The sequence below is a fragment of the Cryptosporidium parvum genome, chromosome 8, assembly GCF_000165345.1.
Source record: "Cryptosporidium parvum Iowa II chromosome 8, whole genome shotgun sequence".
In the NCBI taxonomy this organism is placed as follows: Eukaryota; Apicomplexa; class Conoidasida; order Eucoccidiorida; family Cryptosporidiidae; genus Cryptosporidium; species Cryptosporidium parvum.
In genome coordinates this window covers 143134-170499 of record NC_006987.1, presented here as the reverse complement: position 1 = coordinate 170499, position 27366 = coordinate 143134, and the positions used below count along the sequence as shown (strand labels likewise).

At 29.4% G+C, this 27366-nt stretch overlaps 10 protein-coding genes across 10 annotated transcripts; 5 read left to right on the top strand and 5 right to left on the bottom strand.

Annotated features, from left to right (window-relative positions):
- Positions 1-201: 201 nt before the first annotated feature.
- Positions 202-5205, top strand: cgd8_660 (large low complexity protein; the record flags this gene model as incomplete). Its single annotated transcript, XM_625525.1, has 1 exon — positions 202-5205. One exon carries the CDS (start codon positions 202-204, stop codon positions 5203-5205), a length of 5004 nt encoding a protein of 1667 aa, XP_625525.1.
- An 895-nt stretch (positions 5206-6100) lies between these two features.
- On the bottom strand, positions 6101-6571 carry cgd8_650 (60S ribosomal protein L23A; the record flags this gene model as incomplete). Its single annotated transcript, XM_625524.1, has 1 exon — positions 6101-6571. A coding segment is annotated over one exon (471 nt), but the record flags the coding sequence as incomplete, so codon positions are not given.
- A 1026-nt stretch (positions 6572-7597) lies between these two features.
- Positions 7598-11290, bottom strand: cgd8_640 (WD40 repeat protein; the record flags this gene model as incomplete). Its single annotated transcript, XM_625523.1, has 1 exon — positions 7598-11290. The coding sequence occupies one exon, from the start codon at positions 11288-11290 to the stop codon at positions 7598-7600; it is 3693 nt and encodes a 1230-aa protein (XP_625523.1).
- A 641-nt stretch (positions 11291-11931) lies between these two features.
- On the bottom strand, positions 11932-13449 carry cgd8_630 (26S proteasome regulatory complex, subunit PSMD5; the record flags this gene model as incomplete). The annotated part of the gene is made up of 1 exon (XM_625522.1): positions 11932-13449. The coding sequence occupies one exon, from the start codon at positions 13447-13449 to the stop codon at positions 11932-11934; it is 1518 nt and encodes a 505-aa protein (XP_625522.1).
- Positions 13450-15202: 1753 nt separating this feature from the next.
- Positions 15203-15985, top strand: cgd8_620 (hypothetical protein; the record flags this gene model as incomplete). Its single annotated transcript, XM_625521.1, has 1 exon — positions 15203-15985. One exon carries the CDS (start codon positions 15203-15205, stop codon positions 15983-15985), a length of 783 nt encoding a protein of 260 aa, XP_625521.1.
- A 345-nt stretch (positions 15986-16330) lies between these two features.
- Positions 16331-18955, top strand: cgd8_610 (DNA replication repC1, AAA+ ATpase with a BRCT domain at the N-terminus; the record flags this gene model as incomplete). Its single annotated transcript, XM_625520.1, has 1 exon — positions 16331-18955. A coding segment is annotated over one exon (2625 nt), but the record flags the coding sequence as incomplete, so codon positions are not given.
- A 671-nt stretch (positions 18956-19626) lies between these two features.
- Positions 19627-20880, bottom strand: cgd8_600 (secrted alpha/beta hydrolase superfamiy protein; the record flags this gene model as incomplete). The annotated part of the gene is made up of 1 exon (XM_625519.1): positions 19627-20880. The coding sequence occupies one exon, from the start codon at positions 20878-20880 to the stop codon at positions 19627-19629; it is 1254 nt and encodes a 417-aa protein (XP_625519.1).
- An 861-nt stretch (positions 20881-21741) lies between these two features.
- Positions 21742-22737, top strand: cgd8_590 (alpha/beta hydrolase superfamily protein; the record flags this gene model as incomplete). Its single annotated transcript, XM_625518.1, has 1 exon — positions 21742-22737. A coding segment is annotated over one exon (996 nt), but the record flags the coding sequence as incomplete, so codon positions are not given.
- A 202-nt stretch (positions 22738-22939) lies between these two features.
- cgd8_580 (ubiquitin-conjugating enzyme E2, putative) lies at positions 22940-23419 on the bottom strand (the record flags this gene model as incomplete). Its single annotated transcript, XM_001388383.1, has 2 exons — positions 22940-23206; positions 23264-23419. Coding segments are annotated over 2 exons (423 nt in total), but the record flags the coding sequence as incomplete, so codon positions are not given.
- A 697-nt stretch (positions 23420-24116) lies between these two features.
- On the top strand, positions 24117-27254 carry cgd8_570 (proteasome regulatory subunit S2 (RPN1); the record flags this gene model as incomplete). The annotated part of the gene is made up of 1 exon (XM_625517.1): positions 24117-27254. A coding segment is annotated over one exon (3138 nt), but the record flags the coding sequence as incomplete, so codon positions are not given.
- Between the last annotated feature and the right edge of the window lie 112 nt (positions 27255-27366).

Sequence of the window (27366 nt, the reverse complement as noted above, 5' to 3'; positions counted from 1 at the left end):
ATTTCACAAGTATTGGAAGCTTTAATTAATTTTGATTTTAAAAAATGTTTGAATGATTCGTTTCAAATCCAAATTGAAAAGATTCAAAAGACTTTAAAGTCACATTTTTACAAAAGAACAGTAATTCTAAATCAATTAGAATCTGAAAAGAAAATTTTGGATTATTTAAAAAATACTGATAATTTCTTAGATCAGAGAATTATGATACTTAAAAATACTTTAGCTATATTGAATAAATCCATATTATTTACTGAAGTTTTGCAGATGCTTTGCTTTTATGATGAAAAGAGAAATAGTTTTATAACAACGGCTTTACCTCAAATATGTCAAGCAGTTAGTTTTGAAATGCTTAAAAAAGAATTGGAAAAATTTAAGGAATTTAATAAAATACCATTAAAGAAATTATTCGAAAATTTAAATGGTCAAACACAAACAACTACAACAGGAGTTACTGTGGAAAATGATAAATTTATTAGGTTTAGGGCAATATACAGCCAAATTCAACCAGTTTTACAATTTGTATATAGAAAATGTGTTGAATTAAGATTTACTGTAAATAATGAAAATTTGAATCTTGATTTTGATGAAAATTTGTTTCCAGTTGTATCAAGATTACCAAGAGATTATTACGAAACAGATGATTTATCTTCACTTAAAGTATTATTTAGATGGTTTTCAATATCAGATCAAACAAATCTTGCAAAAAATCTTACTACTAATATGATTTTAATGTTACTAGAAAGAATTTTGCAACTTTTAAAAACTTTTGAATATATATTAAACAAATTGAAACAAATTCAAAGTCCTGAATCGAGAGAGCAATATAATTTACAATTTTTTTCATTAAAATTTCAATTAAGTTTGTTAACAGCTCTTTTAACAATGCATATGGTAAAAACAAAAGAGATTAAACCACCCATGAAGTTTAATATAAAAGTTAAATCAATTGATAAGAGTACACTTACTCAGTTAGTGAATAATGACGCAAAGTTGGTGGAAGGTAATCAAAAGTGTCACAGTTTGGTATTGGCATTATTATATTATAGATATTTGCAATTAGAAGTGATATTGGAAAATGGGAAAAAACTTGATAAAAAACATGCAAATAATTATACGGTTTTGTCAAGTTTTATTCCTGGTTTATTAGAAGAACTTCTTAAAGTTATAAATGATTGTAAAGCAAAGTTAGAATATGAAGGATTATTGGAGACAGCAATTCAATCTTTGGATGGAAGTACAACTACAAGAGGATCAGAATTGAAAGATTTGTCTATATATCAATTAACTATGGGATTAGTTTCTTCATTCGTTTATGAAGACTTTTCTATTTTGACTCCGAGTATTAATAAGTTGGTTGAATTTCTCGAGAAGTTGTTAAAGAAGATTTTAGAAGTACGAACTATTTCTGGGTTGAATGTAGAAAAGAATAATATAAGTAGTTCAGCTGATACGGGTTTGCAACATACAAGTTTCTTGAGTAGTAATAGCATGTTTAAAGCTCAAAAGTATATATTTTCTGCTGAGTTTTTGAAGCTTTTGCTTGAGTTGTATAAACTTACGAGTGAATTGAAATCTCCAAGTGCTTATAAAAGTGCTAGTGGTCATGGTTTGTTTGTACCAGTTGATATTATGAGTCCTAAATTTATTCCAACACAGAGTTGCTCTTTCTCAACTCTTTCTGGAGGGTTTGTTCCTCCTTTAACTGATGTTTCTTCAGTGGATGATTCTTCATTCTTTGATTCTGAAGAATCTTCTCCAGGAGCAGGAGCAGGACCGGGACCAGAAGCAGGACCAGGACCAGGACCAGAAGCAGGACCAGGACCAGGACCAGAAGCAGGAGCAGGACCAGGACCAGGACCAGAAGCAGGAGCAGGACCAGGACCAGGACCAGAAGCAGGAGCAGGAGCAGGAGCAGGAGCCCCAGGGAAACCAACAATTCCAGCTTGGCCTGGATCATCAGGAAGACCAAGTGGAATACCAGGAGGTGTACCAGTATTACCAACGTTTCCAAGCAAACCAACAATTCCAAACGAACCGACATTTCCAAACAAACCAACAGTTCCAAACAAACCAATAGTTCCAAATGAACCAACAGTTCCAAACGAACCGACAGTTCCAAACAAACCGACAGTTCCAAACAAACCAACAATTCCAAACAAACCAACAGTTTCAAACGAACCAACAGTTCCAAGTGGATCTGGCGGAGGAGATGGTGATGAAGGAAATTATCCAATAAATTTATTAATTGAAGCTCCTCCAGAAAATGTAATTTTAGATCATTTAAATTTAGTAACACTTTTAAGATGCGATTTAAACAGAAATATTCAATCTTTAGCTCTAGAATTAAAGTCACTTTTATTACCAAAGGAAGTGGAATATGCAGTAAAATATTTAGAAGGATGTAATTCAGAGTTGATATTACTAATTCATCGAAGAATTTCAACAATTTCGGAATTATTGGTTAGATTAAATTCTTCTATTGGCAGAGCAAATAATAAAAGTTATTGTTACAGAGAAAGCATATTAAAAAAAAATTTACTTTCAAATATATTTTTAGATATTTTGGAAAGATTAAATGATCTTTTGAAAAATTGTAAAGAAAAGAATAAATATAGATCGTCTTGGGAACATATTTCTGATCTTTCTGGAGAAGAATTGTCAATTAAAAAGTTAATACATCCATCATTACTTGATTTGGGAAATTTTCCATTTATTTGTAATGATTTGAATCTAACACAAATAGAAAGTACTTTAAGAGAACAATGGAATAAATTAATTAGCTTAAAAGAAAAACTGAAGAACAAAGCTATTAATAAGCTAAAAGAAGATAAAATTTTAAAGAAAGAAATTTTGGTACATAAAGCAGCAATTCGTAGAAGTAAAATATTATTTGATATATGCAAGGAATTTATCAAACTAAAATATGTTAATTATAGTTTGTACAATCGTATTTTAGGTGCTTTAGGAAATCTTATATCAAGTATGGAAGTGACTAAAGATGAAATTGATCAGTTTAATAGTAAAATGAAACAATTTTTCAAGCATAGTTTAGATAAAAATTATCAACATGATGAGCCTGTATCAGCAGGCGGAATAGAAGGAGGTGTAGCAGTAACAGGAGGAGGAGAAGGAACAAATGAAGATGATGAAGAAGTAATGAATTTATATGGAGTTTATTTAAGTTTAACTAAGGATGAGCCGGCTTTAAGTTTGGAAGAGATTAAGGGTTTAGCTAAGGAAGAAAAATATGGCATAGTTGATTATTTAAAAATATTTATCCAAAACTTAAAAAATGAAACTCAATCAACAGTTGATCCTTCTGAACAAAAGAAACGAGAAGATAAAGCTGAACAAGTTCTTGATTTAGCTGAAGTTTTCTTAGCAGATAAAGCAATTATAGAAACTTATAATTTATATTCTTCTTCTGTAGAAAATCCTTTAGATTTGAAATATTTGATTAAAATTTCAAATTATGATAAGGATTACTTATTAAATTTAATGCGTGAGCTTATCCAAAATTTATTTAGCACAGCTAGTGGAGGTGGAGGTGGAGGTGGTGAAGGAGCAGAAGTTGGAATAGATTTACTTAGTACGCTTAAAAGTGATGAAGAAGTTTTAATGGCTTATGCTGCATACATGTCTATTGTACAAGGAAATTCTTTAAGTTTGGAAGAGTTGATTAAGGCTTCAGGCTATGACAAAGCTGCTTTATTAAGTATGCTGGGTGAATATAGCCAAAGTTTAGCAGGTGGTGGAGCTGAGGGAGGTGCAAGTGGAGGAGCAGGAGTAGGTGGAGGAGCAGGAGTAGGTGGAGGAGCTGGAGCGAGTGGAGGAGCTGGGGGAGGTGCAACTGGAGGAGCTGAGGGAGGTGTAGTCGGAGGAGCTGAGGGAGGTGCAGTCGGAGGAGCTGGGGGAGGTGCAGTCGGAGGAGCTGAGGGAGGTGCAGTCGGAGGAGCTGAGGGAGGTGCAACTGGAGGAGCTGAGGGAGGTGCAGTCGGAGGAGCTGAGGGAGGCTGGGGCGTTGGTTCCGGATACGACTACATGCAAGTTGATGAGAAAGTTACAGAAAAGTATTTAGAATATGTAGGGACAGTCTCATCTTCTGATTCACCTTTAAATTTGGCTGATTTCATACAAATGACTGGAAATGATAGTAAGGAAGCTCTTTTGGAAGCTTTGGAAGAAGCCATTGCAAAGAATCATCAAGAATCAAGGGAAAAGAAGAGAAAAACACCAGCTTCTATTAAAAACATACCATCTTCATTTGGCGTATCAACAAAAAAAAACGGAATGCCAGATCCTGCTGTTAGACCAAAAGTACCTATTTTGCCGGGAACTAAAATCAAAAGAAAAAAAAGATCAGCTGTTGAAGACTTGACAAATGATAAAGAGGTTTATGGAAAATACTTAGAATATATTTCTTTGAGCGGTGATACTAAAAATTTACAAGAATTATTTGATTCTGTAAATCATAGTAAGTCAGAACTAATCAGATTGCTGGAAGATGGTATCGGAAAATCAAATTTAGGATTAATGCCTTCGGATGATCCATTAGCACAAAAACCACCGTCATACCCACCATCAAAGCCACAAATGCCACCGCCATATCAAAAGCCACCGTCATACCCACAACCGAAGCCACAAATACCACCACCATACCAAAAACCACCATCATACCCACAGCCAAAGCCACAAATACCACCACCATACCAAAAGCCACCGTCATACCCACCATCAAAGCCACAAATACCACCACCATATCAAAAACCACCGTCATACCCACAGCCAAAGCCACAAATATCTACTTCGTCAGGTGGCCAACAAGTCCAATTAAGGTTTAATTCAAATGGAACATTAGATACAAAAAATTTGGATGTATCAAAAATCTCTATAAAAACCATCGAAAAATACTCACTCTCAATCAAAGATGGTTGCAAAAGAGAAGTTTTAGAACTTATGAAACTCTTACTTAAAGCTTCAGAAGCAGATTTAACCAATTTAAAATCATTAGATAAATTTGTAAGAGGATCTGGAAAATGTTTAGTTACAAATCAAAAAGTGAGTAGCATTAGTGGAGGAATGTGTAATAATTGTTTTATATGCAAGTCCTCTCAAGTTAATCAGAAAAATATCAGTAACATGGAGAAAGTAGTAGCTGCCTTAGTAGCTTTGGTTAATTATTGTACACAAAACTTAAGATCATAAAAAAGTGATAATAATCGACTAAATCCATTTACTTGGTTAATCTATTTAAAAAAAAAGAAGAATAAAAACAAAAAAAAAAACTCCTTTATTTTCCTCAATTCCAAAAGTAATTCAATATCCGGAGTGGGTTATCTAAACGAAATGTGTGAATGGGCGGGTTTCCTCTTTTTTTTTTTGCATGTATATAAAATATATTTTATTTAATAAATATACATGTAAATTGTATGCTTATTTTTATTTCGAAAAAATGTAAAGTTTTGAATATTGATTAAAAGTGAGATTTACTTTTTCAGTATTACTACTTTCATTTATAAAAGGAAGGATGTGAGATAGTGAGAAAGAGAGAGCAAAGATTCCGCATGTTCCCTATTTTTAATGGTGTTTTCCCTTGCTTGCGTGAGATATAGGCCTTAAATAATAGAAATAAGTACTTAAATTTAAGCAAAATTAGATATTTCAACAAAACTAAGGTAAATAGAAGTGAAGATCTCTCGTTTATTGTAATTAATCGTGATAATTTTTTTTTAATATTACATCTTTCCTTTTTTTTATAATATATATTATATAGTAACAATTGATTTTAATTAATTAAAGTAAAGTATGTTACTACCTTGAGAGTTATAATAATAGAAAAAAGAAAATGTTCTTATCTTATTTAATAATAAATTGAGGTTTACAAATATTATATATTTTTGCAATTTCGTTTTTGTATTTGTAGTGCCATTTATTTACATTTCCATTTCCTCTCAAAAATATTACCTAGAATATGAATAAATATTCCAAACAATATAATAATAACATTGCAATTAATAATAAATAGATTCAAAATCCCTACCAAATAAAACAAGGAGAAAAAAGAAAAGAAAAAGAAATATATGATCCTCTCTCTACTAATTTAAATAATTCCAATTCTGCTTGCTACATCAACAGCTTCAACATCAGGGGAAAGCTTTACAAATGCCTTCTTACCATCCCCAAATGTATTAACAGTATTAACATTAGCAACCTTAACATCATAAAGTTTGTTAACAGCATACTTAATCTGAGTCTTATTAGCTCTCTCATTAACCAAAAATACAATAGTATTCAAAGTTTCAACCATCTTCATTGCAGATTCTGTAGTAATTGGCCTCTTAATAATATCATAGCAGTCCAAACTCTTTTGTGTCTTAATGGATTTTCTCTCATACTTTGGATTTCTTTGTAATTTCAAAGTCTTTGGTCTGTAAAATTGAACTCTTGTTCTGATCTTTGTTGTTGAAGATCTTTTAGAGTTCTTTACTGCTTGAGCAGTCTTCTTAGCATTTGCCTTAGTTGCAGATGTAGATGATGCTTTTGTATTACCTATAAATAATATTAATAAATATTATCAAAATCGTATAGGTTGGTTGTGTTGTAATAATATTAACTTGATTAATAAACTGATTTCAATTATAAATCACATAAATATATAATGTATATTTGATCAGTTTACCTTAAAATAATAATCTAACATTTATTCTCATTCTATTATTAGTCTATTTTTATTAAATATAATTAAAATAGACATAAAAAGAAAAAGAATATATATTATATAAGTAAATTATAATTACTTTCATTGATAGAAAGATGAATCATATACCAAATATGGATGATTTATAGATGAAATTAACCAACCAATCAATCAATCAATCAATAATACAACTAGCCAACCAACCAAAATATATTATTTATAAAAAATAACTTACCTTTCTTTGCAGACATTTTCTTCTTGATAATAATTAATATAAAAAATACTCAAAAAGATTTTCTATTAAATAAACAAATTCAACCTTAATTTTTATTTGTCTATTGTGAATTTAATTTCTACTCTTTTTTTTTTAAAAAAAAAGAAAACTTGTTCTCTTCAAGCTGAACAAAAATTAAATTTCAATCTTGACAAATTTTTTATTCCTATTTTTTTTTAATTATTATATTATTTATTTATTATTTATTTGCATTTTTAATATATTATTATTTATTATTGAGACAGCACCGCCCGCCCCTTCTTTTACTATTTTATTTTTCATTATTTTTTGTATAAATGGGCGTCTCCTTTTGGCGGGTACTCACCGTTACTTTTCTTTAAAATTTTATTCAATTAAAAAAAAAGTTCTGTAAAAAAGCGGGCGCATGTATTAATGTTGTAATTTTTTTAAAACAAATTTAATAAGAAATATGAATTAATGCAGTAAGCTAACTTAACTTAATTCTCAACCAATAAATAAATAAAAAAAAAAATAAATGAATGAATAGTAAATCTAGTAATCTAATATTGTGTTCAGTTATTTCAAGTAGAATGTTTATTTATGTATGTGCAAACACATTTAATACTAATAAATCTGTAATAAAATTGATTTTTTAATACATTTAGTCAAACCTTTCTCTTTTTGATAATTTCTGAACAATATTGAATTGTTTGAGTAATTTCTTTGTGTTGAGCTCCATAATCAATTTCTTCAGATAAATTTTTCGATGATGAATTATTATCTCCAGAATTTGTTCTTGTATTAAATGGATTATTCATTTTAAGTGTCTGTATTTGTTGTTTTAAATGTTGTTTAGGGGATGATAATAAATTAGTACCAGTAAATGAAGAAGGAGTAGAAGTAGATGGAGAGCTGTTCATATCATTACTAGGCAATATACGATTTCTTTCATCATTCAAATTAATATTCTCCATATTGAACTTATTTTTATTACTTTGCTTTAAAGTATCATCCTCTATAGAATGAACATATTCTTTCTTATTATCAGCTTTAAAATCTTTATTTGATTTCTCTTGCTCATATTTAGACCTCATCTGAATCTCTTGACTAATTTTATTAGCCAAAATACGCTCTCCACTCTTCTCTGCTTGTTCTAAAGCTATCTGAAAACTTTTTGGAAAGTTAAACATTCTTACTACATCAAAAGCTGGCTCTACTAATTGTTTTATTACTAACTTCATATACAATCTCATTAGTAACTTCTCACGTTGTAATTTATATTGTCTATATTGATTTGAATCTTTATGGCATGAAAACTCATCCACCATTGAAATATTACCTTGTATCAAATCTAATTTCATTCTTAATTCATCAATAATCTCCCATGATATATTATTATTAGTAATACATTCATTCAAAGTTGGATCATTCTCTATTATATTCATCCATTGTGTTATTGAAGGTAATCCTAAAATTGGTATATTAAATGGTATCTTTATTGTTGAATAATTCTGATTTGAATTATTTTTTGCCATTATTGGAATTGGGTGTTCAAGACCATCTGGTAATTTTAATACATTAAAATGATCCTCATTTACTCCTAAAATAAAATATTTACTACTTGTACTTGATTCTAATAAACCAAAATTTGTTATTGGAATCCAATTCTCTTTTTGATTCTTCCATTGTCTTGATAACATAAATGTTTGGCCTGAAGTATCTTTTATTATTGGTACTCCTTTATTTGATATACCACACCAGTTTATAATAGTTTCAGGAGTTATTGACATTATATCACTATATATTAATGTTTCTTGAGTAACATCTAAAAATAATATTTCATATGTATTACATCTTCCAGATATTATTCCTTCATGTATATTTCCTCCTAATCTTAACTTATTTCTTGGAGTATAAAATGGCTCTCTTTGTGTTACTACTAATAAATAACTACCATTTGATACGCAACAAATTGGAGAACCAACTAATTTAGTCACTGAAACACTTATACCACTGTTTCTCCATATTCTTAAATACCTTAATGATGTTATTACTGCTACAAAATCACGGTTACATGTCATACATATCAAATCTTCACCATTAAGTAAAGTCTTTGACCAACCTGATTTATCACTTCTTCCCCACGTTCGCCAAATATTGTAATCTATTATAGACGAAACAACTGATCCATTATCCAATACTTTAGATTTTCTACCTAATAAATATCCATCCATACCAATACATGCCATATTATATCCTTTAGTATCATATACTCGTAATTTCTTTGGTCCATCCATTGAATTGTAACATTCCATATCTATAGAAGGTCTTCCTTCTTCATCTATAGAATAAGATACATATCCTGATTGATTCCAACAATACAAAAACTCTCTATTTTCTTCATTCAGTGAGTCCAATATTTCATTATCACCAGTATATCCAGGATGTACTGGTGGTTGACTCTCATTATCATTATTAATAATAGATTTTAATTTTTCTATTCTTCCCTTTAGATGTTCAATATGCCTCCCAAATTCTCTCTTATCCCAACTCTCATATTCATACTCGTCTTCTTCTTCTTCCTCTTCTTCAAAATCCAAACCATCATCTTCCATTTCACCATTAAAATGATCAATTTCCTTTTGTTTTCTATCTCCACTTGAAATATTATCTTCACCATCAACAGAATATTCAAAATCATCCGTATCTTTAAATATGTCATCTTCACTCATTTTTTCCTCATCTTCAAGCCTCCTAAGCCCAGATCTACGTTGAATATTTCTACCTTCACTATAATTCATTTCACTTTTTTTCTTATTTATCTTTCCACCCTTATTAAAATCAATCTTCTCTCTCTTTTCTTCTTCTTCTTCTTCTTCTTCTTCTTCTTCTGCTTCTTCTACATCGTCCCAAAGTAAATTATTTCTAGAATCTTTCTCATCATATTCTTCATCAAATCTTTTTGATTTATTCAACTTTTCAGTAAGAATATCATCATTTTGGATAACTGGTTTATTCTTAACCAAATTTACACTTTTGTAAGTTCTTAAATCTAATTGAAGCTTATTCAATATTAATTCACCAGAACTCATTAACGTTGAAATATATAAAAAATCTTGCTCCTTATCTTGCTCTTCATTCTCTTTATTGATCAACTCTTCACCATTTATTAATAATAAATCTAAAGATACTGGAAATGTTTCTTTCTTATTTTTTACATTCAACATTAATGTATTGATTTCTCTAATGTCATTCGCTCTTAATTCAAGTATATATACTTTCAATTCCCTCTGAAGAGATAAAGATACTAGTATTCTCTTATCTTTATTATATTCAACTTCCTTTATTATACATATATCGAATCCAAAATATCTTTTTTCAGAATCTAAACTAAAGTATTTAATTTCTTTTGGATCCTCGTTTAATGATATTACCCTTATTTCAGATTCTCCTGGTAAATATATATATCCACCACAATTACTCCATTCTAAAACTAGACAATTATATGGATCTTTTAGCTTTTTACTTTTTTGGAATAAAGACTTTTTAAATACTTGAGACTCAAATAAGTGTTTACAATTTCTTATCCCATCATCATTCTTTTTATTTAGCTCTCTCATTTCCAAACTTGAAACTATTAACTTTCTATTACTTGTTGAAACTGCAATCTTATCTCCTTCTGGATTCAATGAAAAGTTTATAGCACCCTGGAAAGATTTATCATATCTTATTACATTGTAACCAATATTTGATTCAATACTAGTACTCATTAAGGCTCCATCATCATATAGAACATAAATAATACCATTCCTTTCTTTAATACATATTGGATATCCCATATGTTTCATCAACAGTCTTGAAGGTAAATTCTTTAATGATGGATTGTCTAACCAAAATTTACTACTTTCATTATCTTCTTCCATCTCTTGTGAATCTCCAAACATTGTATTATAATAATGATCATGAATTTTATCTTCACTATCTTTCTCTATTAATTCCTCATTCCTTGATGATTTAGATTTTGGAAAATTATATAATCTCACACTTCCATTTGAAAATCCTATACATACATAATCCTTTGTATATAAACATGACGACATCTGCATAAAATCAAATTCTTCCTCTATTTTATTTTCTTGTGGACACCATGTTCTGCTATATAATTTGTTTTCATCAGAAAATTGTATTATCTCTATTGATGATGTCTCATTTGTTTGAACAATTAATCTTAATTGGTCATCTACACTTTTATCATAAGATAAAAATACTTGTCTTATTGAACTTTCTGAATACTTACTTTGGAAGTCCCATTCTTGAACATCTTCTTGTTTAATCAAACTTTTGAATTTTTTCCCCATTTTTATTCATTTCTTTATAGAAATATATATATATATATATATATATTATATAAATTTAAAGTTATATAATGTACATATATATAAATATATACAATTATGTATATTCACATAAATTTACTTATAATAATATAAATATTTGAATTATGTTGTGATTAATTGTGATATTTTAAATACTGTTTTATTTTTGTTTAATATTTATTACTTTATGTATTAAATTTATTAAATTGATAATATAAACAAATAATCCTTCCTTTTATTGAAGAAAATAATTTATTTATTATGTAAAAAATAAAATATTTATTTACTACTCCTTTTAACTTTATTATTTATTTATTGTTTATTATTCTTTTTTTCTTTTTTATAAATTTTTTTTTAGTTCCTCACACATGGAAAATTATTATGATTTTTTTTTTTCCGCAATTATTATCTACTTTTTTATTGACTTGCCGGTATTACACGTAATTCTAATTATTGCATATACCGGTGTTTACTAACCAAAATATTGTCCACATGCAAAATTTTTATTATAATAAAAAAAAATTAAAATGAATTATGAAAATGATTTCAACAAAAAATGGTAAAAATAAATAAAAAAAAAAGAAATAAAAAATAATTAAATATAAATATGCAATAAAAATTATCTACATAGTTATGTCTTGTATTTGCATTTCTGCTGAGCTAGATTTATAAAATGGTCCAACTTTAACGTATTCTTGCAAAGATGAACTGAAATTAGGATCAGGAATATTATTTATAGTGTTTTGATCGTATTTTACCATCTGCTTAACAAGGTCATATTTGATATATAGAATATCTTTATTTGAATCACTATTTGGGTTCAACAAAATATCTCTAATTTTACTATTTGAAATTAAATTCGATGTTATGTTTGAGAAATAAGGTATCATTAATGTTAAAATTTTGTAAATTAATGTTCTATTTTCAGGAAAAGGTTTTGAAATTAAATCTGAAATAATTATAGGTAAAAGTTGGGTTTCAATACTTTGTTTCAATCCAAAAGTTGTTTTTGTTTGATTTAGTATTTGATTTATATCCTTACTCTCAAAGAAAGTTACCCAAGAATTCAAACTAGAAAGAGAAATCTCTGATTTTGAATTAGAGACAAGTTTGAGCATTAGGTGAAAAGAATCTTCCCAAACATTCATTAAATTTTGAAAACTTATTAAATTAGAAGCAAATAATCCCCAACAATTTATTGCACAGACCGATTTTAAATAATCTTCACTACAACTTATGCTGTTATAAGATCCCATAAACTCCTTGAAAGTTTGAACAAATGAATTCCCTGACATTGTAAGTATTTTTTGTGACAATTCTGGATTATTATTTACCATCTTTGACAATAAATATACTATTGAAATTTTTATTTCATCATCAAACATTGGATTATTAAGATCATCAATTAATAATTCTGGAGTTGAATTGTTTATTATAAACTTTACTCCCCAATTATATTCACCTAAATCTTCTAATAATTTCATTGAAACTAGTTTTAACAAAATATCTTCTGTAAAATATTCTTTTAAAGCTAGTGAGTAGAATTCACCTTTTTCTTGACATTTATTAAATAAATCTTCAGAAACTGAACCTATTGATATATAAGTATCAATAATTCTCAATCTAGTTTCATCTTTCAATGATTTAAAATTTTCCAATAACTTATTTATTAAATTTTGATCATATACAAATTCCGGGTTACTTTTTGAAATAGATTTTAGTGTTTTTGATGCTGACTCACCTATTGATATATCTATATCTCTTAATAATAATCCCAATACTGAAAAAAATCCTTTTTCACAAGCTTTTTTACATTTTAACTCATCCATAGAAAGTGAATTTAAAATAAAAGCTACCAGTAATCTAATACATTCCGTTTGTGATCTTGATCCTTTCTCTAACATCTCTATAGAATTTGGAATATCAAAAATAGCATCGTCCAATACTCCTAATATAGTCAAACGTTTTAAAACTTCAGTAATCAATGTAATGTCATCCATAGTATTTGAATTAAGTAATAATTCTAGTAAACCAATTATTGATATTACATTAGAAAGTTCATTATAAGACTCTTTACATAGGGGGGAGGCTAAAAAAACCTGTAATTTCTTTTTCAAGTCATTATCCAAATTACTGCCCATGTTTGGAAATGATCTCAAAATTTATATCAATTCAATTTTCTTTATTTTCTTTTCCTAATTAATTAATTGGAATATTAATATTTATTTATTTATTTTTTCGAGACTGACATATTATCTTTGTGTGCGCCAGAATCACCTAAACGAATAAGAATAACAAATATAACCGATCAAGGCCACCTTAATACAATGTACATCCCGGGTGGTCAAAATTCCTCAATTTCGGCATCCTTATATGAACTAGAACATCCTATATTCTATTGTAGTTCTATCTCTAAGATTATGGAACTTTAAACCTACCCACTTTATTCATAACAATATTCACTGTATCGAATGGTGGGAAAAATTAATATTCACCTATTTGAGCACTTATTTACCCAGCCAAAAGTAAAAAAATTCTGACCAGTATTATATTGAATAATTCATTTCCATACTCAAATCAATATTGCCAGGGTGAATTAACGAACAAGTGGTAATTGCAGCATGTCGTCTTAGATACAGGCGTTCACATTAAAATATTGTACTATCTAATAAGGATGCATTCATTATTTGAATTCATTCCAAACATAGGGATATTTTAATCTCTACTCCCTTAATATTGATATGGGAAAATAAGTCATTCAATAAAGAAATTATAAATAAATATATTTATTCCGTAAAATTTAACTTGTATATTTATTTACTTTTCACTTTGCCTTTTGTTATTATTACTTTATTAAATGTTACCAGTATATAATAATTAAATAATTAGGATTAATATAAATCACATTTACCGCCAAAGTATTCTAAAATTTTTATTATACTTGAAAATTGACAAATTGCCGCCAATAAAATAGTGATTTACTGTCAAATTCTTATATATAGCTGAGAATGATAAAAAAGAAATAATAATAAAATAAGTTCCATAGAATTACCACTATTTATTTTGACCACTCTCACTTTTAAGATTTATAGAGTTTTGAAGGGCTAGAAAACTAATATAAATACATAAATACTTGCCCTTTTTTAAAAAATCTTCACACCAGGATGTGAAAAATGCATTGCTTGATTTTTTCATTATTTAATCAGTAAATAGTACGAAGTGTTTATTTGAATAGTTCGCAGATAGTATGAGTAGTCTCTAAAGAACTATTATTGTTACAGAGTTTAATTTATTTAGAATTTCTAATAATTACACTTTTAACAATTGCATTGACCTTTAAATTATAATTATACTTCTTTTCTGAAAAAAAGAGAAAAATAATATTTTAATTTATTTAAAGAATCATAAATTTAACAAAAACTATTTTTAAACATTTACTATTAATTCCCAATGATTGCTCTATATTATTTTCATATTGTTTAAAAATAATTACAACTAGAAATTCTTATACTCGTATTAGTTGTTATAAAAAAACTTCAACTCTAATTACCTTATTCTCGTATTTTAGTTAAATAACATTATTATTCGTTTTTTCATATAATTTTCCACATGCAATAATTTAGAAATGGCGGTAACAATTTGTCATTTTGTAACAAAATTGCATGCATGCATATTTGCAATACAAGCATGTGCCAAATTATTATGGATGTAAGTTGCATCAAATGAATATCAATAAAAATTACGTTTAAAAAATTCAAAAAAAATGGGGAAAGGTCAAAATAAAAATTATAATTTTTTATTATTTGAATGATAAATCCTTATAATATATATATTATATAAATTATAATTATTAAAGGATATTTCTAAATATTATTTTAAACAAAGAGTTGAGGTATGAGGTATTCAGAAATTGAGGCCAGGGGGTTTTTAAAGGGGATTTTATCTCGAAAATCAAGTTGGAGAATTAGAACCATTTTGTTTTTCATTATTTTCAAGTCAATGGAAAGTTATGGAAAAGGAGATTTAGTTACTCAAAATATAGGAAATAATGAAGCTAAAATGGGAATTAAATATTTACAAGAAAACCAAAATATTAGAGATTTGAATAATTACAATTTAACAATGTTAATTAAAGAAGAAGAGGATGGCGGATCAAATATTTACAGAAACTCCAGTCAAAAATTCCTTGATACTATTGGAAATATAGGATTATTAGGGCTTGGAAACAAAACATTTAATAATACTTTTCAATTAGTAACTCCACTTATTCCAAATCCAAAATATAATTTCAATTATGAAAATATTTTTAACAATACTGATTACAACAACAATACAGTATCATATCAACCTTTAAATTCAAGAAGAATGGCAGAATATGAACTAATACATAGAGATCAAGTAGTTTTTAGACCTGTTGGTTATCATCAATTTGATGTAATTCCACAAGTCATACATCAAATACCACAAAATCAGTATCCAATGTTTAGAAGTGGATATTTAGGATATCCATATAATCCAATTAATTATTACCGTTCTCCATATATAACTACTGTTAAAAAGAATAGAACGAGGATTTTAAGTGAGGATATAGATTATAATATAAAAAATGGATACAAAGTTGAATACGAAATCATGGAACTTTTAAATGAAAATAATAATTCAATATTTAATTATTAATATATTATTAGATAAAGGAGTAAAATCAATTTAGTGCTATTTCCAATAATAATAAGAAAATCAGAAATTGCAAAAAGAATAAATAACAAGATTAGATTATTTTAATAGTTAACAAGAAAGGAAGAACAAGACTTTTTTTTCTTTCAATAAGATTTTTCAAGGATTTATAATAAAGTCAAAGAAAATAATTCATTCTAGGTAATCGCAAAGTTTTTAATTGGAATAAAATTAAAAAAAAAATTAATTTTTGAATAATTTCAAATATTTTAACAAATAATCAAAAACAGGTATACTGCCGGCAAACATGAAAGTGGGGTACCATAATGATTGAAAAATAAGATTTAAAGGATTCAGCAAAGAATAAATAAAGTTTTTCTTTTAAATCTAGCTGAAGAGTCTATAGTCATGGAGTTAACATTGGACGATTACTTTTCAAGCTGTAAGAAGAAGAAGTTGCAAGATAATAAAAAAGTGGATTCAAATACTCAAATAAACAAAGATGAGAAAAATAAAGTAAATGTAAATAGTGATAATGAAACTAAAGACAATGAAATAAAGTTGAAAAAAACTTCAAAGAGATCTAGATTACACAAAGTAATGAGCAGTGATGAGGATGAAGAAGAAGATTTGAAAAGCCCTGTAAGTAGAAGAAAAAAGGATGTAAAAGTCAAAGCTGAAAAAGAAAGTTCACCTAAAAGAAATAAATCATCATCATCAAAATCAAACTTAAATACAAAAACAGATAAAATTAGCTCTAATTCTCAAAGTGACGAAGAATTGATAGGTCCTTTTAACGGGATGAGTATAGTCGTTACCGGTACTTTTAATAACAATTCTAGACAAGAAATAGAAGATTTTGTAAAGATTTTAGGAGGAAAGTTGACCTCAGCTGTAAGTGGTAGAACCTCATACTTAATAGCAGGCAACTCTTTGGAAGATGGAAGATCAATTGAAGAAGGCAGCAAATATCGTAATGCCAAATCAAAAGGTGTCAATATTCTAAGTGAGGATGAGTTTATTGAGATTTATACAAATTATAAACAAAAAGAAGCAAAATATGATAGTCAATCTCCAAACCGGAAATCTCATGGAGTGTTTGAAAGCGGAAATAAAATAAATGAAGGAAATATGAATAATAGTAATTTTGATGGAAATAGTTCTTTATGGACAGATAGACACAAACCAGAATCACTTGACCAAGTATTGGGTAATGGAGAAGTGATTAAAAAATTACAAACTTGGCTTTCTGATTGGAAATCAGTAGTAATCGAGGGTAAGAAGAAAGCCCCTCCTAAAGCCTCATTTTCACCAGGTAGTCGATTTCCTCAAGTTGAAAATATCAATGCTAGAGCGGCTTTATTAAGTGGTCCTCCTGGCATAGGAAAGTCTACAGTAGCTACTTTAATTGCGAAGAAGTGTGGATATATCCCAATAGAAATGAATGCAAGTGATGATAGAACAAAAGAAGTAATTGAAAATCTATCGGAAAGTGCTGTTGGTGGGTTTTCTCTATCAACTTTTGCTAGAAAATCTTCATCTAGTAGCCAATTTGGTGAAGAAGGTGGCCTAAATACTAATATGTTATTGATAATGGATGAGATGGATGGCTTAGGTGGAAGTGATAGAGGAGGAGCAGCAGCTCTTGGAAGGCTAATTCAGAAGACTAGGTGGCCAATAATATGTATATGTAATGATAGAATGAGTGAGAAAGTACGTAATTTGGCTCCAAAATGTTATGATTTAAGATTTAGTCGTCCATCGAAAGTTCAAATCATAAAAAGAATGCAAGAAATTGCAAATAAAGAAGGAATGAAGATCGAACCAAATGCAATTGAGCTACTTTGTGAATCAGTTGGTAATGATTTAAGACAAATACTCAACGAATTACAGCTATTATCTTTATCAAATATAAATGTTCGCTTTTCTGATGTTAAAACAGAAATCTCAGGTCACTTAAAAGATGTTCAGGTTACTTTAGATGTATTCTCAGCAACAAAAAAACTCTTAACAACTAGTGAATCGTCACATCTTTCAATAAATGATAAGCTGGAAATATTTTTTATAGATTTTGATTTAATGCCTCTTTTACTTGAGGAGAATTACATTTCAGCATTATCTGTAAAAAGTGGAGGCGGATTTGGATCAGGATCTTCTAATCAGCAAATGACTGTAACTCCTCAAATGATTGAAAGCGTTCTTGAAACTGCAAACTTATTTGTTGAAGCTGATGTATTTAATGCCAAACTCAGAACTGATAATGAATGGAGCTTACTTTCTGAAATTGCAGTGAATTGTGCAGTTGCTCCAGGACTTTGCTCTACAAATTCATTTTTAGCTAGACCTGAATTCCCAAAATGGCTTGGAAAGAACTCTACAACTAATAAAAATAAGAGACTTTTAAGTGAACTTATGGCTATTATTACTGTTGGAAGAAAAGGAAACTGTCCTTCATCGAAAGGACTAAAACTTTCTGGATATCTTGATTTAATTTATTTTAAGGCCACAGCTCCTTTACTTGATAGTAAGATGGATACAAAAGATGCTATTCAAATGAGTATTTCATTCATGGATGAATATTGTCTCAATAGAAATCATCTAATTGAACATATCTCATCTTTAATGCTTAAAAACCAAGTCAGAACCTATGATAAAGTTGATAGCAAAACTAAAACTACTATGACTAGAATGATCAATTCTACTACTCATGCAGTCAAATTTTCTATTCAATCAAAAAAAAATAACAAATCTGAAGACTCTGATGAACTCTCAAGAAAAGGAGGTGAAGATCGAGATGATGGAGGCGAGGATGAATTTGATGAAAATGACGATGATATTGACCAAGATGAAGACTCTTCTAAATCTTCAAAAAGCAAATCTAAAGCGTCCAATGACCTTGGCTCACTAATTAAAGTCAAAAAAAGCAAAGCTTTAGGAAGACAAACTAAAGAAACTAAGAAAAGAACTAAATAGCAATATTTAATTTATATGCTACTCTAGTATTCTGTAAATAATGTTTAATTAATTTTTTCTTGTTTTTTAAACATACACGTAACAATTATGTCATTTATGAAAAAGCGGCATTCCCAGAAATTAGTGCATGTATTCATGCATGCAGAAATTTCCAAATTCTTGAAGAGTTTATGGAAAAATATAATTAATAGAAATTTTCAAGAGAACATAAGAACTTTTATTCTGTTTTTTTAAGAAGTAAAAGCTTTCGCTCACATATTATCAAGTTTCAATTAATATATTTTTAAGTTAAACATAAATATTAATTAGAAAATACTTCAATTCTAGTAAAATTTGGTTGAATAAAATGTATAAAAGAATAGAACGTTATCTCCTACTGAAGCAGTTAAGGAGTTTGGGTTTCTGAGATATTTTATAATTTAACTCCTTCAACTGTAATTGTTCTATCTCCAGTATTGGGAAATCCTATTTAATGAAGCACACCAATTAAAGTATAACTGATTACAGGCTAACATTTAGGACTCCCAGGAGTGTCATCCAATTCTCACTCATTCTAATATATTCATTGATTAATATCCCATTTTCATAGCAAGAAGCTTTCTAATTAAAATTTTGATAGAAATTGGTAATTTCTTTTTTTTTTTTTTTTTTTTCTAAACTCATATCTTTATCTAATTCTTAGTTTTACAAAAATCATCGAAATTTTCTGAACTACTCATAGAACTCCCAGTCTCGGTATTTTCTTCAGTTGAGGATGCTAACTGAACTGCAATTTCTTGACTACCAGATGTACTTGTTGAACATGTATCTTCAGGTATTGAGCTAGGCTCTAATAAAGTATCTGTTTTGGTACCTCTAATTGATGGAAGTGATCTCTTTTCTGAAGAATGAACTATATCATGCACTGAATTGTAATATTGTGACATTGACACAAGTTCTTGGTCTAATTCATTGTTAAAGTATTTAATAACATCTTCAACAAATTGTTCTTTACAATATTTAGAGCATCTATGCTTACAATTCTCATAAACAATAATCTTTGTGTTTGGTACATATTCATTTAGAATAGTAATGGCTGAAGAAAGTGGGCATAATCTGTCTTCAGCTCCCCAGAAAAAAAGAGTTGGTACATCGACTTTACTAAATTCTTGATAAATTTGTTGATTATTCCATAAATTAATTCCCAAAAATAGTTGTAGAGATGTTAAAAGTATTTGTTTACAATAGTGCTTTGCTCTAAAATCAAGCTTTGGAGAAGAAAGATTCTCAGATGGAGGATCCATAAATTGATAACAACCCCAAACTGGTGAGTATATATTGGCAAAAAGTTGTAATGGATAGTTAATGATTGAATATTGTAAATAAGGTGCAACTTTCTTCTTCAATAAACCAGGAGGAGCATCTAAAACTAACTTGCTAATATGTTTTGGAAATCTTTGAGCAATTCTCATTGCTACAAATCCACCCAAAGATGTACCTATTACATGCAACTTTGGTATAAAACTACTTGAATGTAACTCTTCTTCAGAAATAGCAGTTACATTGTAAAGACCCAATTTCTCAAGTAATTCCATTGTTTGGTCAACATAATCATCCACAGAATATTGTCCAAAATTTTTATATTGAGACAAACCATGCCCATAAAAATCAAATCTTAAAGCTCTATAACCATTCTTAGCTAAATTCTTTGAAATACTTGAACAATCTGAAATTGTACCCATAAAACAATGAAGACATACAGAAATAGGTCCATCATCATTTTCTTTATGTAATTGATAATTAACTATTCCATGTGATAATTGGATTTTAGAGCCTTCTTCAAAGTAAAAGTGGTCAGGAATGACTTTTTGCTCTTCTCCATAAACTTTGAAGATACCTACATAAGCAAAACTTATGATTGCAAATATGTATTTGAATAACCACATATTGCTATTACTAAAAGTTATTAAATTATTTTGCCCCTTTTTTTTTCTATTAATTTAACTTTTAAAAATGTATTAATTTTTTTATTATATTTGACTTTACCTTTGATATTTCTTATTTGCCTTTATTGTCCTCTATAATTCGATCCAGCGCCCAAATTTTGGCGCCACTTCTTTTTTTCCCGATTCTTACAGTGGGGTGAGTCTTAATTAATTATAAGACGGTAAATACTTTAAAAAAAGATAAAATAATAAGATGGAAGAGATTGTTTGACTTTAGTCTAGTCTTTTTTTTTATTTTAAATTGCTTGTTATGTAATTATTTACTTTCTTAAAATCAATTTTTGGTGTGAAGACTCCGGTATATCTACTTAAACTGAAATAGGCTGTAAGGTAGGAAAAAGGAGAATAGTAGAAAAACAAGTAGTATAAGGATATTCTGTTTTATTTCTTCCTTATCAGTTTGTCGAAAGCAAATCAACTTTATAAAAATATGTAACAATAGGATAGCAATATGTTTTAAAGAATTCAGACATATTCTTTTTCATAATGGATCACTAATCAAGTAATTTTTTTTATTTAAAAAAAATTTGTTTTCACATTTTTATATTATTAGTACCAATAAAAATTAAATGACAAATATAAGTCAATTTGGCGGGCACATGCACAATTCTTTGTAATAATAAAAATAAATTCACATTTAGCCATTTTTTTTTTGTTGAATTACGTGGCAATAGTTAGGTGGAATTAGATTTATATAGCAGTATATTCTGGATTAATTAATCATTCTAGCAATATATAATTTAGATTTAAGACAATTGTAAAATAGAATTTGGAATTATATTAAATAAACTATTAATTTAGAACGTTTGTAAAAAGGAAATGGAATCTAAATATAAATTTGAAGAGGGGAAATTCACAGAAGGCCCAAATGGAAGAATAAACTATGCATTATCGTTCCCAAATATTGAGAAGGCAGCATATAAAGGTCCTTTGGTAATATGCTTTCATGGTTTACTAAGCTCAATTTCTTCTTTCAAGCAGTTAGAGACTGAATGTTTAAAGTCAGGCTTAGCAGTACTGAGAATAGATATGCCTGGACATGGACTTTCTTCTTGGAACTATTTTGGAAAATTGACAACTGATGATTTTATTAAACAAGTAGATACAGTGTTAATAAATTTGGGTTTAGAAAAATTGTTATTATATTTAGTTGGGATTTCCATGGGAGGTTTAATGACTTTATGTTATGCAGGGGCCCATCCAGAGAAAGTACTTAAGGTAGCTTCTTTATGTCCAGCTTGTTTTTGCAGGCCACTCTCAGGAATACAAAGTTTTGTTTTAAAAAATTTTCCAGGAGTTTTTAGATTTTTTGAAAATTCACTTCCATTATATCTATTAAAGAGTAGAGATAATATATTGGAAGATTACTATGATCCTGAAAAAATTAATCAAGAAATTGTAAATTTGAGGTATTTAAGGCACAGATATTATGGTAGACAATTACGATCAACTTTTGGTAGAGTGGTAACAGGTTTTGATTTCTGGGAAAATGAACAAGCTCTTAAAGTATTTATGGATAAATATATTTCATTAAGAGGAATAACTGGAGTATGCTTTTTTTTGGGTCTGTATGATGATATGGTTCCTGCTGATTTATTAATTCCAAAGCTAAAAAAGATGATGCCAAAAACAAGGGCGATCATCTATCAAAACTGTAAACATCAGCTCTTAGAGGAGGGTCATAATATTGTTGGTGATATAGTTAAATATTTCAATTCTAACTCAGAATCTGAATATTCTAAAATAGGTTTAGCCGTAGAATCTATTATAATTCAAGATGAGATTCAACAAAAATAGAAAGAATTAAGTTATTGATAGAAAAAAAGTTCATTAAAGATAATAAGATTATAGGATTCTTAATTCCAAGACCTTTTTTTTTTTTTTTTTTTATTTATAGCTCGTAGTATAACAAATATTAGGAAAGCAAATTTTTAGTATACCCTAAATGATATTAATTTTCCCTTTCATCACTTCATATAGTAACTTTGGCTGCATGAGATCAATCATCATAAAAAGTACCTTCAGGAGGTTGAGCTAATCTTCGATTAGAATTGGAGGCCATTTCATGTCTTAACGCTATTAAAACATTCTCAATATAAAAATTCCTTTGCCACTGCTTTAGTACAGCAAAACTTGGGCTGACAAATCCATGCCCATCCACACATCCAAGAGAAATCTTTGTATTGAATTTGACAATAGGAGCTTCATCAGGATAATTTGGACCACAAGAAACAGTTAGTGAGTATATTCTGTTTTCAAAAGTAGTCTAATTAAATGATAGTCAAGAAATTAAGTAAATAAATAACAGTTTATATAAACTTACATTTGGAGGACCAAAAATAGTACACGCCCAGGTACTTAATGTAATATCATCATGTTGGTCCAGACCCCATGATACTCCATCAGTAGCTTGCCCTTTCTGACCTCTCTCTAATTCATCAAGTAATCTAAAACTTCTTGGAACAATAACTTCATCCATTGTGTAACAACAAAAAATGTAATAAATCAATTTATTTATTCCTATACTATAATAACCTATTTCCAATGTATCTCTTGCCTTATTGAAAGATTGCAAGAAAACAAAAAATTTTGTTAATTATATCACACACACAGAAAATCTAATTATAAACTTCAGTGCCTTATCTTTTTTTTTTCTTGAATTCTTAACAATAACTTTCTCCTTCTTTAACTCCTACTATAATAATTTATCTTTTACCAATATTTTCCTCCTCGATTATTATCAACTAAATAATTTTAAATGCTCCAAGCCCGCTTAAAAATCAGCGCCACATTCCGGCGCCAAATGTTTTTGTAATAATGCCAGGGTAAAAAATAAATACAGGTAAAAAAGGAAAGGATAATAAGAGTTCTAATATTATTAAAAAAAACCAGGATATTATCGGTTTAGATATTCATTTGGAAGCAATAATATTAGGGTTTGAGGTTGATAAGCACGCACACACTGAAAATTTTAATAATACATAAATTTTTGAGTAAGTAGATTGCAGGGTAAAAATAAGAAAATAAATTAAAAAACTGTGGGGCGGGTGAATAGCTTGGCTTAGGCTTTGAGAGGCAAAGCGTTTTTTCACATAAAAATAAAATAATAAAAAACAAAGTAATAAGGAAATGGTTTGAGAGAGGGAATTGGAATATAAGATAATTAGAAGAGTTAGGAAGAGAGAATTCAAAGTAATATGACGTCAAACAAAGAAAATTTGTCCAAAAATGAGGATTCTGGTAAGAAGGAGGGATTAAAAGAGGTAGAATCAATTCCAAATGTAGATATGATGGATTTAACAGAGGAAGATAAAGTTTTGAAAGAGGAAATAGATGAATTGGTTGAGAAAGTTGTATCAGGAAAGTCCGAGTTTGAGGTTTCTAAGTCCAGCTTGGAATCCCTTTCGAGCTTAATAAAGACATCTACTAGTGGAATGACATCTGTTCCAAAGGCTTTAAAGTTCTTAGGTATACATTATGAAACTCTGAAAGAATTTTGTGATTCCCAGGTTTCCAATAAAGGTCAACTTTCTGAACTTTCTTGTGAGATTATTTCTGTTTTATCAACTACTTTGGGGGATATGAAAGAGAAAAGAGCTTTAAAGTATAGATTACTTTCTGGAAACAAGAAAGGAATATTAGACTGGGGTCAAGAGTATGTCAGAAATATTGTAGGTGAAATTACATTAGAATATTCAGAAAGACAAACAAACCAAGACTTATCAGGAGTCTCAGATCAAGAAGCAGATGTTTCTGATCTCCTTGAACTGGTTAAGATTATGGTACCTTATCAGATTGAGAAGCACTGTGAACTGGAAGCTATTGATCTGCTCTGTGAAGTCGAGCAAATGGAGACATTATTGGAATATTTAGCTAAAATTGATATTGAACAAATGGAAAGGATCGTATTATACCTACAACAACTTTCTCAATATGCTATATCAGCAGAAGAACATGATTTATATCTGAAACTTTGCTTTGAGCTACTTTTAAGCTTTGAAAAGCACTCTTGGGCTGTTTCTATAGCACTTAAATTGGATGGTCAAAATTGTAAAGAGAAAGTATTTTCTGTAATAGATGATATAATGTCATATGAATCAAAGAAGGACAAAGTTAAGGATGAGGCCAATGATTCTAATATCTCAAGCTCATCAAACACTTTCAGAGTCTCAGGATTGAGTATTTTGAAGCAAATCTTCTTCCAACTTGCTAAATTCTCAAGTAATATAGACTTAGAGGAGCTTAAAGCTCATTTAGTTAGCAGGGATTTCTGTAAGATCTATGGAGAATCTGAGCTATCCATAATTGAAGGTATCTTTTCAAATGAATATCTTAGCAAATTTTATTTATTCTTAGCAAAAGAATTGGAGGTTCTTGAGCCAAAAACTCCAGAGGAAATTTACAAGACCCACCTGGAAAATAATGGTAGGTATTCTAGTAGATCAATGATGGTTTTGGATACAGCAAAACAGAATTTAGCATCCACATATGTGAATGCCTTAGTAAATGTTGGATTTTGTAAGGATAAACTAATTGGAGAGGATGATTCATCCTGGCTCTATAAGAATAAGGATTCCGGAAAGATGGCAGTAAGTGCCTCCTTGGGAGTGATTAATCTTTGGAATATTGATGAAGGTTTGGCTAACATTGATAAGTTTCAGTGGAGTGATGATCCATTTATTAAAGCTGGTGCTCTAATAGCTTTTGGATTAATTTCTATCAGAATCAAGAACGACTGTGATCCTTCTTTTGCTCTTTTATCTGAATATATCAATTCTGGAGACGAACCAATCCAAGAGGTAGCTACTAGCGGTAGTAAAGATGGAGGGGATGATGTAAAGATGGAAATAGTTGGTGAATCAGCAAATAACTCAAATGATAATAAGATTTCAATAATCAAAACGGCTGTTCCAAACTATACCATTAGAATGGGTGCTATTTTAGGCCTTGGTTATTCATATATTGGTACCTGCCGAGAAGATAKCTTGGAATTACTAATTCCAATCKYRATKGATCCTTTCTCAAGCTTAGAATGTTCAGCTATTTCTGCTTTATCATTAGGACTAATATTCTCAGGATCCGGAAATCAGAGTATTATTGAAGCTGTTTTGGACCTTCTTCTGACAATTGGACTCACTAGTGCAAGTATGGAAGATGGAGATTTATCTAATAGTGGCGAAGATAAAAAGAAATCTACAGGAGATTCACAACTTGAAAGTAATTCCTTCTTAGATGATCCTTTAAGTATCCTTTATGGATTATGTCTAGGATTACTCTTTTTGGGAAAACGAGAGGCTTGTGAGACAACTTTGGAAGCTCTTTCTGCGATAACTCATCCAATAGGAGCTCACTGCAGACAAACTGTGGTTGGGTGTGCATACACAGGATCAGGAGATGTACTTAAGATCCAAGAAATGCAGAGAGTTCTTGTTGAGGAGACCCTTGCTAAAGGAGGAAAGAAGCTACCTGAGGATGAAGATCAAATGGATGATGATGAATCAGATATTTCAGTATTAGTATGCGTATTAAACATGGCATTAATAAGTCTTGGAGAAGAAATTGGAACTGAAATGGCACTTAGAGCACTTGACAATGTCCTTCAATACTCATCAGTTTTTATTAGAAGAGCTGTTCCAATAAGTTTGGCTGCCCTTTCAATTGGAAATCCTAAACCAGTGTTGATAGACACAATTTCCAAACTAACCCACGATTCCGATCCAGATGTTGCTCTTAATGCAATTTTTGCTCTTGGATTAATTTCAGCAGGGACAAATAACTCTAGAACTGCCAACTTACTGAGACAGTTGGCCTCGTATTATGGAAAAGATAAGCATGCTCTTTATGCAGTCAGAATTGCTCAAGGTTTTCTATATATGGGTAAAGGTCTCGTAACAGTGAATCCTTGCCACGCAAACAAACTTCTTTTAAATCCAATAAGTCTGGTTTCCATTATCACAACTCTCCATCTTGCTCTAAGGTCTAGAACTATTCTTTTTGGCAATTATCATTATCTTTTACTCTCAATTGTTCCTGCTATTACTCCCAGACATGTTGTCACAGTCGACACGTCATTGGCGCCAATACAAACTCTGGTACGTGTGGGGCAGATGGTAGACACTGTAGGGCAAGCAGGGAATCCAAGAAAGATTACGGGATTCCAGACACACAACACTCCAGTTCTTCTTGGGTTTAATGAGAGAGCAGAGTTAGCAACTGATGAATTTGTTCCAGCTTGTAGTGCTATTGAGGATATTGTAATTCTGGAGCGAAATCCAGAGGCTGATAATAGCGGGGCAAGCGCTAGTGATAAGTAAAAGTAGATATTATGCGTTGTATGCATGTATTCAATTCATACAAAAGAAGAGTCGGGAGAATATTAGAGCAAAGGTAGGCATTTTAAGATTAGTAACTAAAAAACAAATATTA